General features: G+C 49.2%; 1 protein-coding gene and 1 long non-coding RNA gene across 10 annotated transcripts in view; one reads left to right on the top strand and one right to left on the bottom strand.

Annotated features, from left to right (window-relative positions):
• The window catches only part of MEGF11 (multiple EGF like domains 11), a 282,729-nt gene extending 271,406 nt beyond the window's left edge, over positions 1–11,323 (top strand). For 6 of the 9 annotated variants that reach the window (XM_072043285.1, XM_072043284.1, XM_072043283.1 and 3 more), the window contains 3 exons: positions 3,398–3,454; positions 8,107–8,313; positions 8,862–11,323. In XM_072043285.1, coding sequence (XP_071899386.1) covers positions 3,398–3,454; positions 8,107–8,313; positions 8,862–9,022 — 425 coding nt within the window. In that variant the 3' untranslated portion in view covers positions 9,023–11,323. The other 3 variants (XR_011811898.1, XM_072043287.1, XM_072043288.1) reach the window with 3 other exon arrangements.
• Positions 699–4,411, bottom strand: LOC140003385 (uncharacterized). Its single transcript, XR_011811900.1, has 2 exons — positions 4,032–4,411; positions 699–2,057 (listed from the first exon to the last, which is right to left on the bottom strand). It is a non-coding gene; the product is annotated as an uncharacterized lncRNA (long non-coding RNA).
• Positions 11,324–13,726: the final 2,403 nt, after the last annotated feature.

The raw sequence follows: 13,726 nt of genomic DNA, 5'->3' as shown, positions 1-13,726 counted from the left end.
CCTGTGATAGCAGTGGGGCTTTCTTTGAGTGCAACAGGCAGAAATGATGTAGAGAAACAGGTCTCATGTATGTCTATGCATGTCCATGCATATATGGTGTACATACACACATACACCCAGGTACATGCACTGCCCACACGTATCCTGTGGACCTTCTCAGCCAGCAGGTGTTCTGCAGAGCCCAGGCTCCAGGTCTGTATTCTCTCCATCTGGAGGCGCAGGGAGCAGAACAAAGTCTGTTTTTTCACTGCTGGCACATTTGCTCACGAGCTTCAAATATCAGTCTGTCAGGCTTTTTTGAAGAGATGATCCTATCTGTTAAATGGACTGGGAGCCTAGTGACGAGGACGTTTCAGACCCTAACACCTTGTGCACAAGCAATTCTCATGGACATCGGTTTGACAGATCAGACTTTAGAGGTTGTGGTGCCGAGGAGAGGCAGCATCCACAGCTCTGCTCCGTGTTCCTGCTGTTTAATGCAGCCTAGCCCTGCTAGCATCAAGGAATGGCTTGCCTCTGCATTTTCTATTCAGTCTCTTGTTGCAGAACTGGAATTATTTGCCCCGTGACTAATCTCTCTTGCCATAGTCCAGCCTGCGTTAAGCAATTGCAGACTCCAGCTCCAACTCCAAGCAAGTCAGAAGTCTTAAAACACCTACTGAGTTTAGAAAAGGTTGTTATGCTCATTAGCTCGAGTGGTGGATACAGTGGGCTGCAGACACAACTGTTTTTATCTGTAATATGATTTCTCTTAACAGCAATGCAGAGACTGAACTTGTGATTTGCAGCACATCCTGAGTGGCTTAAGCTGTATTTATTCCAGGGGACCAAAGCCACAAAGTGATTCAGAGCTGACTTTGTGTTTTCTCAAAGCCAAGAGGTGCAGAAAAATATTTCCAGCTGAGACTCTGATTTCAGCCCAGCACAAAATTTAGCTTCAAACTTAATCCTAAACTTCCCTGATGTGTCAGATTCCCGGCCTGATGAGGCCACATGCTCCTTTTCCACATTAACTGCTTTGGCAGTTTACAAAATATTGTATCCATCATTCATTTCACCTCTTGAGAAATGCAATGAATACATAAAGCAGGTTATAACAACACATAAGTACAGGAGGCATAAAATATACCTGAAGGCAGAAGTAAAGGGAATCGGCTGGGAAGTGTTTGTGGGGTCGGGCAGCCCTCCCATGGCAGGACCAGCCCCACCCGTACCTTTCCCAGCAGGTGTGTTTATTTTTCTACAGCCACACTGAAGTGGGAACGGAGCAGAAGTGTGGCAAGGTGCAGTTTTACAGCTTGTTGTGGGCAAGTGCTGCCTGTTCCCAACTCCAAACAAAAATCAGGCTCACTCAGCAGCAGCCCACTGGCCCGGAGGGTCTCAGCGGTCAAGCTCAGAGCAGGACAGCAATCCCTGCTGCTGCAGAAGCCCATCCAGTGCCTGACATTTCCAGGAGGACTGGTAGGAACTCTCATGGAGCTGAGCTGATTAAATATGCTCAGAAAGTGGAGTCCTTCCCCTCTGAGACTCCGACGGTGCTGGTTGATATTGCCGCATCCTCCCGGCAGCTCCAGGGCTCCAGCCTTCAGTCAGCCTTGACAGTCGCAAGGGGAACGTTTCTGTAAAGATCTGACAAGGATGCTCAGATCAGATGATTCTCGTACACGACTTGCCTGTGTGCACAGATTGACAGCAAACCATTCCCACGGCAACCTCTGCTTGATAAGTCACAGTCTGGTCCTTATTCTAACCACTGGTATCTTCTCACTAATGCCTGGTAGTTACAAAGATGCTGTCCTGCAGGCTCGCTCCTATGCTTTGTGCTGCTTGCTTTGTCACTGTGGTTGATATTTTGAAGTTACTGGGGAGGACTAGGTCATGGTCCTGAGCAAAGTTATTCATCCCTGTCTTCTGCAACCTTGCTGGAGGTGCCCTGCGTGTCCCCAAGTGCTGCTGGGCCTTCCTGCTCCGGGGGTTCGCTCAGCCCTGCCAGGAGGAGGTGTGACCACCACGGATGGCCATCAGGAGCTCTGCAGCTGGGAAAGGGAGCACCAGGCCTGTGGATGGGAGCCACGGGACGACTTAGCTTTACCCTCTGCACTCTGGATGCTGCCTTTGAAAAATCCAGGAGAGGAAAAAAGCACACAGGCAATACCCTTCTGTGCGAGAGCCTCCTCGCTGAGTGGTGGCAAACAAAGCAGAAGGTGCTCAAATGTCTTTTTGGGTTGGTCACCCTAGGCCCGGAGGGAGAGAACCCCATCAAAGGGCACCAGCTGTGTACCACCAGCACCCTTCCTGTGCTCTGGGATGGAGACTGAGAATCAGAGCAAAGGTTTTTGTCTGATGTGCCAGTAACACACTGATTGTCTCATTTAGTGACTTTCCTCATTTAGCAAAACACAAAGCTGTCATGAAAAAAAGGTTTGGTGCAGCACCAGTGGTGGTGACAGCTCTTTGTGCAGATACCAGAGGAAAAGCAAGGACAAATAGCTGGGAGACCTCTGGGACATACTGTTTGCAGGGCTCTTTCACCAGCATAACTTCATTACTTTACAGGGAATTTCATGAGCCACAAAGACATTTCTATCTCGGTAACCAAATTTGTGTTGATTTTGCTAGTCAATAAGGAATATCAGACTCTATAGTTAAAAAGATTTAAAGGCTTCCATTAGATTTTCCTTTGAACTGATTGATATCTAGGATAAATGTCAGTAGTGAACACAGAAGAGGTACCTGGCCCCTTCTGCCTCTGCCTCTGCAAGCAATGCCAAGCTCGTACGGCATTGCACAAGGCAGAGGTGTTTGCTTTCTACTCTCTGACTTACTGCATTTTCAGTCTGCTGTAGTCACTCAGGGACTATTGTCACATCCGATATTGAACTGTGCAAATTTATAACCAAAGCCATACAAAGTAATTTCAAAGGATGGTCGCAGCTTACAGTCTCAGGCTGCGAATTAAATAACATACTATCCACAGATGAAACAAAGCCTAAAATTAGTCACAGAGTAACGTAACATGACTTGCAGACTGGGGTTTGGAAGGCTTTGTTTAGGCTTCTTTTCTCCACCTACCCCTAGCGTTTCAGTAATGACCATTTCAGCAGACGTTTTTCCCTGCTCCTCTGATGGATAGCTGTTCTTGGTAATGAGCAGTACGCTGCTCCAGGAAAGCCCTCCCTCTGAGGGAAGCTCTTAAGTGTATGCATAATTTTAGGCAGGCACAGAATCCCCACTGAAGCTGAGTGCATGCTTACAGCTGAGGATGTGCTTAAGAGCCTCGCTAAATGAGGGCCTTGATGTACAATTTAGAGGAAAGACTATATGCTGCTCAGTAGTCAAAGCAATCCAATTTACATAAATATTTATTTCTTTTCCATTATATATCATTTTTATGCAGGTGCTTGTGGGATGGATAGACGTCAGAACACATACATAATGGAAAAAAGCTTCAAAGGTATGGTATCCAGTGCCTGCAGTCACCCTGCAAAGAGTGTGAGGAGGGTGTCGTAGAAGAGGTGAGCTAGGAGACCTGAGCACCCCGAAGAGTGGCCATGCAGAGGCAGAGAGGGACAGAGCAATTGCAAAGGACGCTCAACTGGCAGCACCCGACTTCAGCCAGATGCCTGGGCCCCATGAATTATGGAGGCATTATGAATTATGGCTTCATGCAGCCGTAGGCTCCTGCCTCGGCAAAGAAGCTTAAAAAAATGAGAGCTTTGCTGCAGGGACAGTGCAGGTGGAGCTGTCTGGCCAGCTCTTGTAGGACCTCGCAGCCATCCTACAAGGGCTTTCTGGTGGCAGTTGCTGCCGGTGCATTTCCCTGCCAGGTTGCAGCTCCGTGAGGCTCCCAGCCACCGAGAAAAACAAGCTGACCCTGCTGCGTGGCCTCCACAGATGAGATTTATAGCAGAGCTTGGGAAACGACCTCCCTCCGTACATTGACCAGCCACGAAGCAATTAATGGGCTCTGACTGGGGTTGGTCTAAAAAGGGAGCAAGGATGAGTCATGTGAACAAGGGCAGGGATTTTACCTCTCAGTTGTCCTCCAGGTTCACATTCCAAACACTCCAGCTGTGCATGGACAACAGGAGCACTTGGCACAGCGCACGCACTGGTGAGCTCGGCTCTGGCCCCAGTGCTGTAGCTTTGGGTCTCAGCCCCAACCGGGCTGGGGCTTAGCACACAGCTTGTGGCCCAGCAGGTGGAACAGGGAGTCAGCCTCGTTCAGGACAGGCAGTCTCAGGGTGAGTGCTTTGAGCACTAATTCAAGGGTGCTGTGTCTGCACACAGCAGCTGGGGATGTCCCTCTGTCAGCTGAGTGGCAGATGCTGCCCAGCCTCTCTCAGCACCGTGCTTGGGCTCGTGTCAGCTGAGCGACGGTGAAAGTGGAACCTTCATCTGCAGCTGGGTGTGAGTCTGCCGTGGCCAAGGTGTTACGGAGCAAGAGCTTTATCTGCCCCGAAAAGGATGCCAATGAATACAAAGCTGGTCTAAATTAAAAGTGATGATCTGTTGACAGGCAGGCCTAGAATGCACTAATCACTTCGTAGTCTGCTAAATAAGGTGATATACTACCAGGTAGAGCATGGCCTTACAACACAGCATCACTAAAAGAAACCAATAATCCATGACCAAGTCTTTCTCTGTAAAGCTAAATTTAAAATATCACAGGGGTTACGCATGTGTATTTGACTCAATCCAGGTTTCAGCTCTTTAATGATTCGAAAAAAATATATATATCTTATTATATTGGAGCTAGTTGTTCTTTTCACAAGGAACTATTAATTTCAAGATTAGTTTAAACTAAATTACTGTATTTGCAAAGTTAAAAAAAATGAACACATGCAGCCAGACCTCCCCCCGAGGAGACAGCCACACAGAGGGGCTGGGTACCAGTGGGACGGGGAGAAAACAGCACAGTGGGAGGGAACTGTGAAATGTGTTTTCTGCTGTTATGTAGTGTGTTTATTGTCTAGGATCTGAGCCGCTTGCTTTACATGCTCCTTAACAATTCAAACGTCAGCTGAGAGGCCATGGCAGGAAAGTCAATGGGGCCAATGGGGCAGCAGCAAGGGCAAGGAGCCAGGGCCATGGGCGCACTGCTACCTTCCCCGGGCTTTCGGCAGCTCACTGGGGTCTTTGTGTTGTCGGCTACCTTAGGAAGCTGTTTGGGGAACAGTGTCCATGGGGATGGAAACCTTGGAAATGTGGTAACTAATGCAGCTTTTAGCCTGCTGTGTCAGTGTCATAAAGAGAATAGGAGACAGGACCGTGTGGATGAGCGAGACTGCGCTGCTCCTGCTGCTGGGCGCAGCTCTCCTCGCCCTGCCAGCCCTGCATTGGCCCTGACTCACCCGAGAGATGGACAGAAAGCATCTGCTAGCCAGGTTATTCAAAGAAACACAGTCCCAAAGAAACACAGGCTGAATGCCCCCATGCCTACGCCAAGCCCCGGGCCACATCGTGACAGCAGCTGAGCTGTCAGAGGGCTGTAAGAACAGTTTTCCCTGTGCATGCTGCCCACTGATACCATTTCCAAGCTTTTCTTTGCAGATGAGTCCTCTTCTCTTTTTTTATGGTGAATACTGATGCACTAGTGGAATAATGTGACCTTAGGCAACAGCATTTTAAGGAAATAAAACCAGTGCCCTTTGCGTGATTCCCAGTGAAATCCCAGCAGCTAGAAGCACTAATGCACGTAGAGGCTCAGGGCGTTGCTTGCTGTGAGTCACTTGCTTGTTGCACAGGAACGCGTCCCACAGCTGTGTCATGCTCGCCCCAAAAGCAGAAGGAAGCTGTCACCGTGCTGCTGTCCTAGCAGCAGCGAGGGTTGGCCAGCCTAATGAGAGCAGCCAGAAAGGCAGGCTGCGCTGAACGTCAGCCATAAATGCGATTAAAAAGTAGGAGAACGTGTTCTACCTGTGTGCACCACATTTCCGTAGCGCTTCAGACATGAAAGCAGGGACTGAGGCTTGTCATTATTATGCCGGAAGATATTCAGGGCAAAAGAGAGCAAACCGGTCTATGGGAGGGATGAGTACATCTGAGTCCCTGGCAACAAAACCCAAAATCTCCTTCAAAGGTCTGGTGATCGGTATCCAAGCAACCCAGGAGACAGGGACTTGAGAATTAGAGCAGGTTCCCTGCCTCCCCCTGAGTAGGTGCCCGCAGCGGGATGGGTGTTGGTGGTGGCGGTCCTGCTGGTGGTGATCCCGCTGGTGTGGTCCTGCTGGTGGTGGTCCCAAGAGACCCTGCAGCCCCGGGTGGATGGGTGAGGGTTACTAAGTACATTTGAGCCAGCTTAAATTTTTAATTCATGACATGAAATTTGACAACTGGTGCCAGACTTTTTAATTATTCTACAGAGGGCTGCGGGGCGGTTCCCTGGGTGCCAGTGGCTTCCCCAGGGAGCTGGCGCTGCCCTCCAGGCCTTGCGCTGTCTGGGGGCCACCCACAGCCATACGTTTCTGTCACCTCTGGCCCTTCATCCCCTTCACACATCTACTCAGCAGCGTGACCTGAGGCAGAGCAGCAAGTCTGGAACAGCCTCCCTGCACCCCGTCCCAAACCCTGAGCTGGCATACGAAAGGCTGTGCAGGGTCCCCTCACGGCACAGTGCACACAGCAGCGGGCAGGCAGAGCCGAGGCTTTGGCCACGGGCACCCCAAAGGCCCCGGGGCTGAGTCCTCCTCATCAGCCCCATCCCTGCAGCAGCGAGTCCCGTGTCAACGTTGGCCCGGGGAGCTCGCGGCTCCTTGCCCACGTGCGATGCTCGGTCCTTCCATGCACAGCGGGGCTGAAGACTGGGGACCAGTGCATGTAGCACAGGTATTTTGAGCCTAAGGGGTTCCGTTTTATTGTAGGATTTGTTAGTCTTTGTCTGTTGTCCCCTCACTTTTAACACTAATGGATCCAGGACGGGGAGGAGAGGCACAGAGATGAGGTTTTTATAGGAGAAGCGATATCTTGTTGTCTGTCTATTTCTTAACCTGAATTTCTCTTTTTGTCTCCCATACTAGATAGCGGGGGCAGCTGGGATTGCAGCTATTTTGCAAGTCCCGCTATGTCACCGGGAGTATTTCATATATACCAGGATCTGCCTTTGTACTGTAACCCAGCACAAGAAAATGCCTCATCTTTCATTGCATCGCTCTAATTCTAAATTAATGGCACTGCCCAGCAGGATGCACACAGCAGCAATGGCACGTTCTTGAATGTCAATGTTAAGACTTATTTATTCTCTATTGTTTTTATTATTATTGTTTAAAGCAAGCCTGGCCCTGGACCCGGCAGCAGGCTGGCATTCTCCAGCCAGGGTCACCGCCGGGGGACACCGGTGGCTGCCACTCTCTGCCCACTTGTTCTCCCCACGTAGCGCCTCCTCCGTCTCCTTCTCCTGTTTCCCAGCCTAGGGGAGAGGAGCAGTAGATGCCCACAGCACTGGGGAAAAGCAAATCAAAAACAAGGCTCAGCTGGAGGCTTGTCCCCGCTGCGGAAACCCAAGTGTTCCCCGTTAGCAGGAGCAGCCTCCTCCCAGTCCTAATGGCAGAAGGGAACACAAAGAAATCGGTTTCTCCTCGTGCTGGCGAGCCCCAGGAACGGGAGCTTTCAGGGGACAGAGCGCACACGCTGCACTGCTGCAGTTCTACACCTGCTGGAAATGTTTTGCTCTCAAACATAGGGCATTCGGTGCTGCCCAAAGCCCCCTGTCCCCCCCAGGCTGGCCCAGCCAGGCCCAGCAGATGCTGCCACCTGCGTCGGGCTGCGGGTCAGCGCGGCAGCGGGGCGGGATTGCAGCACAGCTCCTCAGGAACCAGGGGAGGGAGGGAAACGATGGCCACCGAAAGTTAAGTACTGCAGTAAATGGCAACTAGAACCTTTCACGGCAAAACCTTTGGTTTCGAGCAGGTTTCTGTTGCTTTCCTGCTAAGAGACTTGTGGATGCAGTGGTTTGGACACCCCAGAGCACAAGCGTCGGGTGTCTGTGCTGGATGCTTCAAGGACCTTCCTCAGCCCTGCCCCTTCTCCCCACCCTGCCCCTCCTGCAGAGGTTGAGCTGTGACCCTCCGAGGAAAGCTAACAGTCCCACCCCGTCTTGTTTTGCAGATTACATGAAGGAGTCTGTGTGCAGCTCCAGCACTTGTTCTCTGAACAGCAGTGAAAACCCATACGCCACCATTAAAGACCCCCCCATTTTAACATGCAAACACTCCGAGAGCAGCTACGTGGAAATGAAATCGCCTGGTCACAGGGAATCCCCATATTCAGAAATGCCCACTTCGTCCACAGCCAACAAAAACATCTACGAAGTTGGTAAGTGGGGGGCGCTGCGTGGCGGCAGCAGCAAGGTGCTCAGCTCTGAGCTGTTCATTCCAACCCTTGGTGGTTTTACTGCAGACGATTTTTTTTCCTTTCCTGAGACAAGTGGTGTGGACTTGGCATGGTGCAGGGAGGCACTGGCTTGGGGGTGCATTATCGAGTTGATTTGGGGAGCACAATGTTGGCAGGGACCTGTGCTGTGACCGTGGACGTGAGTGTGGGACCACACCAGAGAGCTCCTCCAGCCCCAGCAGTGAAGGGCTTCAGCCCCCTGCTCCTGTTTTCATTTTAAACTGCTGCAAAGTCCAGTTGCACAATTTTGCAGGAAGTATTGGACTTTGGAAGACGTTGTTTGTGGGACTTTGGGAACTCCCAGCCTTGGAGCTGTTTGGTCTCTCCCATGCGATGTCCATAAAGCTGCAAGGGGAACAAAGGGTTTGGGAAGCTGCTGTTCTGTGCTTGTTCCAAAACGCATGAGTAGAGTAATTACAGCCCTAGGAGTGCTGCTGGGTGCCATAACACATTTTTCCTTGCTTTCCCAGAGCCCACCGTCAGCGTGGTCCAAGACGCCCGTGGCCGGAGTGCCAGTTACCTCCAAAACCCATACGACCTGCCTAGGAACAGTCACATTCCTAGTCACTACGACCTCCTCCCCGTGAGGCACAGCCCGACGCACGGGCCATCTTGGGACAAGCAGTCTTAAAGGGATGGACTTCACTGTGCTGTAACACAAACTTTGAGGAAGCAAAAGAGAAGACAATCCTTTTCTGTGCTGCAGGATGCTGACGTGACTGCAGACTTACGCAAGGACCTAACATAACAAAACATCAGCTTGGGCCAGCTGCTGCTGCATGATGTTATTTAAAAAAACATTTTTTTATATGGGTCACAGGAACTAATGAGTACCTTCTCCAGGTGTCACTGGAGTACGTCATGCCAGGAAAGTGTTCACATGCTCCAGGCAAAGGCTCTCCATGGTGTGTATTCTACCCCTGGCTTTGCTGTAAAATACAACACAAAAACACGCTAAGTAGAAGGACTTAGAGACGTACATTTCTACCAGCTGTATAAAAAAAAAAAAAAAGAACTTGTACTGTTAGGAACAAGGTGGCTAGGAATACGCTGAGATATATTTTACATCTTTGTCATGGAAATGGACATTGTTCCGAACGAAAGCAGGGAAGCTTCTCATTTCACTGTCTGGAAACCTCATTTACTGCCATCACCATACACATCCTGCGCAGCTCATGCTTGGACCTTAGCGCTGAAATGTTCATCTTTACATTCAGTACCAGGCTATTTGAGTAGAGGAAACCTACATCCTGTGCAGGTTTTAAAAGGTAACAATGTCCAGTCGATGTCTTCAGTTTAAACAAAGAATCTCATACCCAGCTTACCACACTTTTAACAAGCTACACATACTTTGACCGGTACAGTGATGCTTTAATTCTCCTTATACAGCTTCAGTTTTCTTAGATAAATGCACTAGCTTTGTCAGGCAGCCTAAATTGCTGCACCTCCATTTACTTCCCTGGGACACTGCAGGTTTGCACAGGCTAACCCCTGGTTTGGTTTCCTTTCCTAATGCTAGGACACGTCGGCTTCTCTAGGCCATCTTTACAAACCACCCCATTGTGATTCACCTGACAGCATGCCATTTATGACACCCTTTAATTTGATGTGCATTACCATGTAGTGCAACTTTATTTGTTGATGATTCTACCTGAAACATCATTAAATTGAGCTGAAACTGGGTTTTCTTTTTCAGCAGCTGTTTGTGAAATAATTATCACGGGGTTGACTTATGGTAAAGCTTTGGACTAAGCCACAATGATTTTTTTTATTTTATTTTTTGTGTGTGTGATCCTTATTGACCTAGAAAGTAGAATACTTGCCGTTAAGCAGTTCCTTGTAGATTTTGAGCATGAAGTAGTATTGATTCTAAGTATGTAATTTTATTAGGCAAACGTGGAAGTAGCAAGATGATTGCCTCTGAAATATAAAAAAAAAAAAAATATTCTGTTGCACATTCACCAGTCTGATGGAAGCAGAAGAGAATGAAACCAACACCAAGCAGTTTGCTCAAAGCACGATCGCTCGCGTAGCTGCTGCTGCAGGGGACTCTCCGAGGAGCCTCCCAGCTCAGAGGCAGTGGCTGCAACTCAGCTCTAAGTCCAACGGGGCCACGGATCACTGGGAGTGCCCCAGGCCGGGTGGTGCTGAGCCCACACAGTGCCCCTGGATGCTCATCTCAGGGTGCAGGAGCCCTGGCAATGCTCTGCTGCAGGAGCTGGGACGCCGTGGGGTGGTCGGGTTGGCTCTGAACCCCTCTGTGCAAAGCAGGAGCTTGGCAGCGAGACAGCTGAGCTGAGCCCAGAGATCCCCCCAGGCTTGCAGAGCAGCAGATTTTCAGTATTTACATGAATGCTGCATGTGTGCATGGGGGCGATGACTGATCAGCAATAGCAATTTTATTTTCCAGGAAAGCCTTATTTGAGATGTAACTAGACAATTATTTTGTAGAGCCAGTAGGGATATATTTTGCATACGTGTATGGAAAGACTTACCTCAAAAATAGCAAGGGAAAGGCAGTTTGATAAGGAATCCTCTGGTTAGAGACCTACCGTGACATCGAGCACAAACAGTCTCAGCTGCCAGCCTGACCAATGTCTGTGTGTGTGTTGCTGTAAAGTTTGGGATGAGAGAGCAGAGATGGGCTCAGATGTGTTTGTTTTTTTTCAAAGCTGGAGTTTCAAACCAAATGCAACAATGTGCATAGAGCTTCATAGGAGAAAGAAAACAACAAAAACAACAACAAAGCAAGTACCTTCTTGTATATTAGCATTAGCTTAGAAAATAGGCACCAAAATGGCAATACTTTTTTAAGGCAAGACAGATTTGTAATATATTTGTTCACTGTGCGAAGGTATTCTACCTTGTACAAAATAAATTGAATTTCTCTCAATGTGCATTTCTCAAACGTGCTCATTTTGCAGACCAAAACTTCCAACCCATTCTCAGGCCCATGTTCTCCACACACTAGTGCTGCAAGGGGCTGTCCACTCCTGCAGGGAAAGCCCCAGAGGCATCAGCCTTCCACGCCAGAGGCTGGTTGCTCTGTTGCAGGACTTCTCAGAAAGCCCCATGGTGTAATTTGGACTGCAGCTTTGAAGTCGTTTTGAGTAAGGCTCAGCTTTAAAAAGAAAATAGCCGGAAAAGCAGGCATCTTCTCACAATTCTGGTAGGGCTGCTTCCAGGGGTTAACCATAGCAGGTCTGAGTGACACCGGGGTGATGCAGAGCTCACACATCTCCGGCGAGGCGAGTGCCAGCTGCAGGTCTCCCCACAACGTGTCTCAGCGCTCAGTGACAGCAGTAGGATGCAGTGGGATGGGCACAGGAGGACACCGGCCAGCAATGACCCTGCTGCAGCCGGCAGCGATGAGACCGGGCACGCTGCAGCCACCTCAGCACCCGGCTGCTCCCGCCGAGCCTGATCAATAAACCATGAGCATGGATTTGCAGCTGAAACACCTTCAGAGCTGATGACTCCGAGGCAATGCAGCAGACCGCTACACGTTGAAGCTTTTTCAATATTTGCGCTTCATATTTCTAAAAATCTTGTTAACTAAAGCCCAGCATGTAATCCTCTTACCTGACAAGACACACTCAATAAGCTATTAAAGTCTGGAAACTCATCAGGTTTGAACTGATAGAAAAAGTAATTCTAGTTTAATAAAAATGTCTTTAAATCAGAACAATTCCATGTCCGTTCTGCTTAAGAGTCAGAGCCTCAGCTCCCATCACGCAGGAGCCACCGACACTCACCAAGCAGCTTCAGGACAGGTAAGGCTGGGGCTTTCAAATATGTAAATGAGAGTAAAAGCTCTTGGCAAGTAAAGCCAATTTTGCTCCATTACGCACAGCTCCCAGAAACTCAGAAAGCTCATTTCAGTGCCCAAAAGCAATATTAAAATCAGTCGCCTCCTATTAGCAGAGAAGAGACACTTCAGTACGTAAGTAATGCCAATTACAGCGGAGATGATTAACCAGCAGCTTAGCAGGAGCAATGCCTGGCAGGTCAGTGTCCAGACGGAGCAGCGCCTTGCCCTGTCTGCCCAAACACAAAGGCTTTACTAGGTAAGGAGCTGCATCTGAGTACGTGCTCAATTTGATTATATTTTAGAAGTCAATATATTGTTTAGGAAGGCTTTACGAACAATTGAATGAAAACTTTGAATTCCACGTTGCAGCAGTTTGCAATTACAGAACCAGTTTTTGCAAGGCATTTCTACAGATTTCTAATTGTAAAGTTTTAATGACAATAAAGAAGAGTTCTTACTTGGTCTATCAGCACGTCCAGCCACATCACAGCTTCAGGACTTGAACGCAGCACGGGCTGTCCCGAGGCGAGGAAGCACGAGCACGCACAGCGACACCGCGTGGGGCAGGGGCCTGCAGCTGGGGTCCATGCTCCTCCAGGCTCCACTGTGCTCTCGTTTACCACAGGAGGATGCGCCGCACGTAAAGCCATGCAAAATCCACGCCTGAGTCAGGCTGTCCGACGAAGTGAATGGGAAAGGGGAGCGAAGTGAACCTCACCCTGCATTTCCAGTTGACAAATTTAGAAGCTGGCTGCCCTGGTAATTTGCTTAATTCCAAAACACCCTCCTGTCTGGCCAAAGAAAGTACTCTGAGAACAGCTCCCACAGCGAGCAGAGGCCCCATCTTACACCTCCAGCTCAGACTCCTGTGATAAGTACGAAAAAGACCCCAAAATTTCAGGCTGTTTCAGGCACCCCACTCCAGCCGAGCCACCAGCGCTGCCACGCACTCTGCAGGCATCTTCCCCCCAGGGCTGTGGGGGCACCGTGCACAGATGAGCTATATCAGCCCCCCCAAAACCACAGGCCTGCTTTGAGCAAAAGTAAATGTGTTACACGTGGTACATGGCTCTTACAGGTCCTTTTCTGGGAGCACTTCTGCTTCGGTGTCTTCTCATAGGCTGTTCCAAGAAGCTTATGAGATTCCAGTATGTAAAGCCCTGCAGGTCAAACCCCAGGTCTCCCAAAAAGTGCACCCAACACCGTACTGAGTCGTCCCCTGTAATTCTTTATTAGAATCATGGATGAATATATTTTAAATCAATCTAAAAAAATAATGAATCAAGTTACAGTACATGCATAAAATACAAAGTAATTTACAAACAGATCAAAAGAGCATCTTCAGAACTAATACCAGGAGGAGAAATGGATTAAATAAAATGAGTGACCGACTACAGCAATGCCTTCCGTGTGCCTTACACATCATGAGCACCGCAAGACAGAAAGGTTGGGTAAGAAATGCAGCTGGTAGTGCCTACCCAAATTTGGATGTTCCAAGTGGGTCATATCAGAGTTTGAGAAACG

The sequence above is a fragment of the Anas platyrhynchos genome, chromosome 11 (genome assembly GCF_047663525.1).
Source record: "Anas platyrhynchos isolate ZD024472 breed Pekin duck chromosome 11, IASCAAS_PekinDuck_T2T, whole genome shotgun sequence".
In the NCBI taxonomy this organism is placed as follows: Eukaryota; Metazoa; Chordata; class Aves; order Anseriformes; family Anatidae; genus Anas; species Anas platyrhynchos.
The sequence above is the reverse complement of the archived record's forward strand: the minus strand, read 5'-3'. Positions and strand labels throughout refer to the sequence as shown.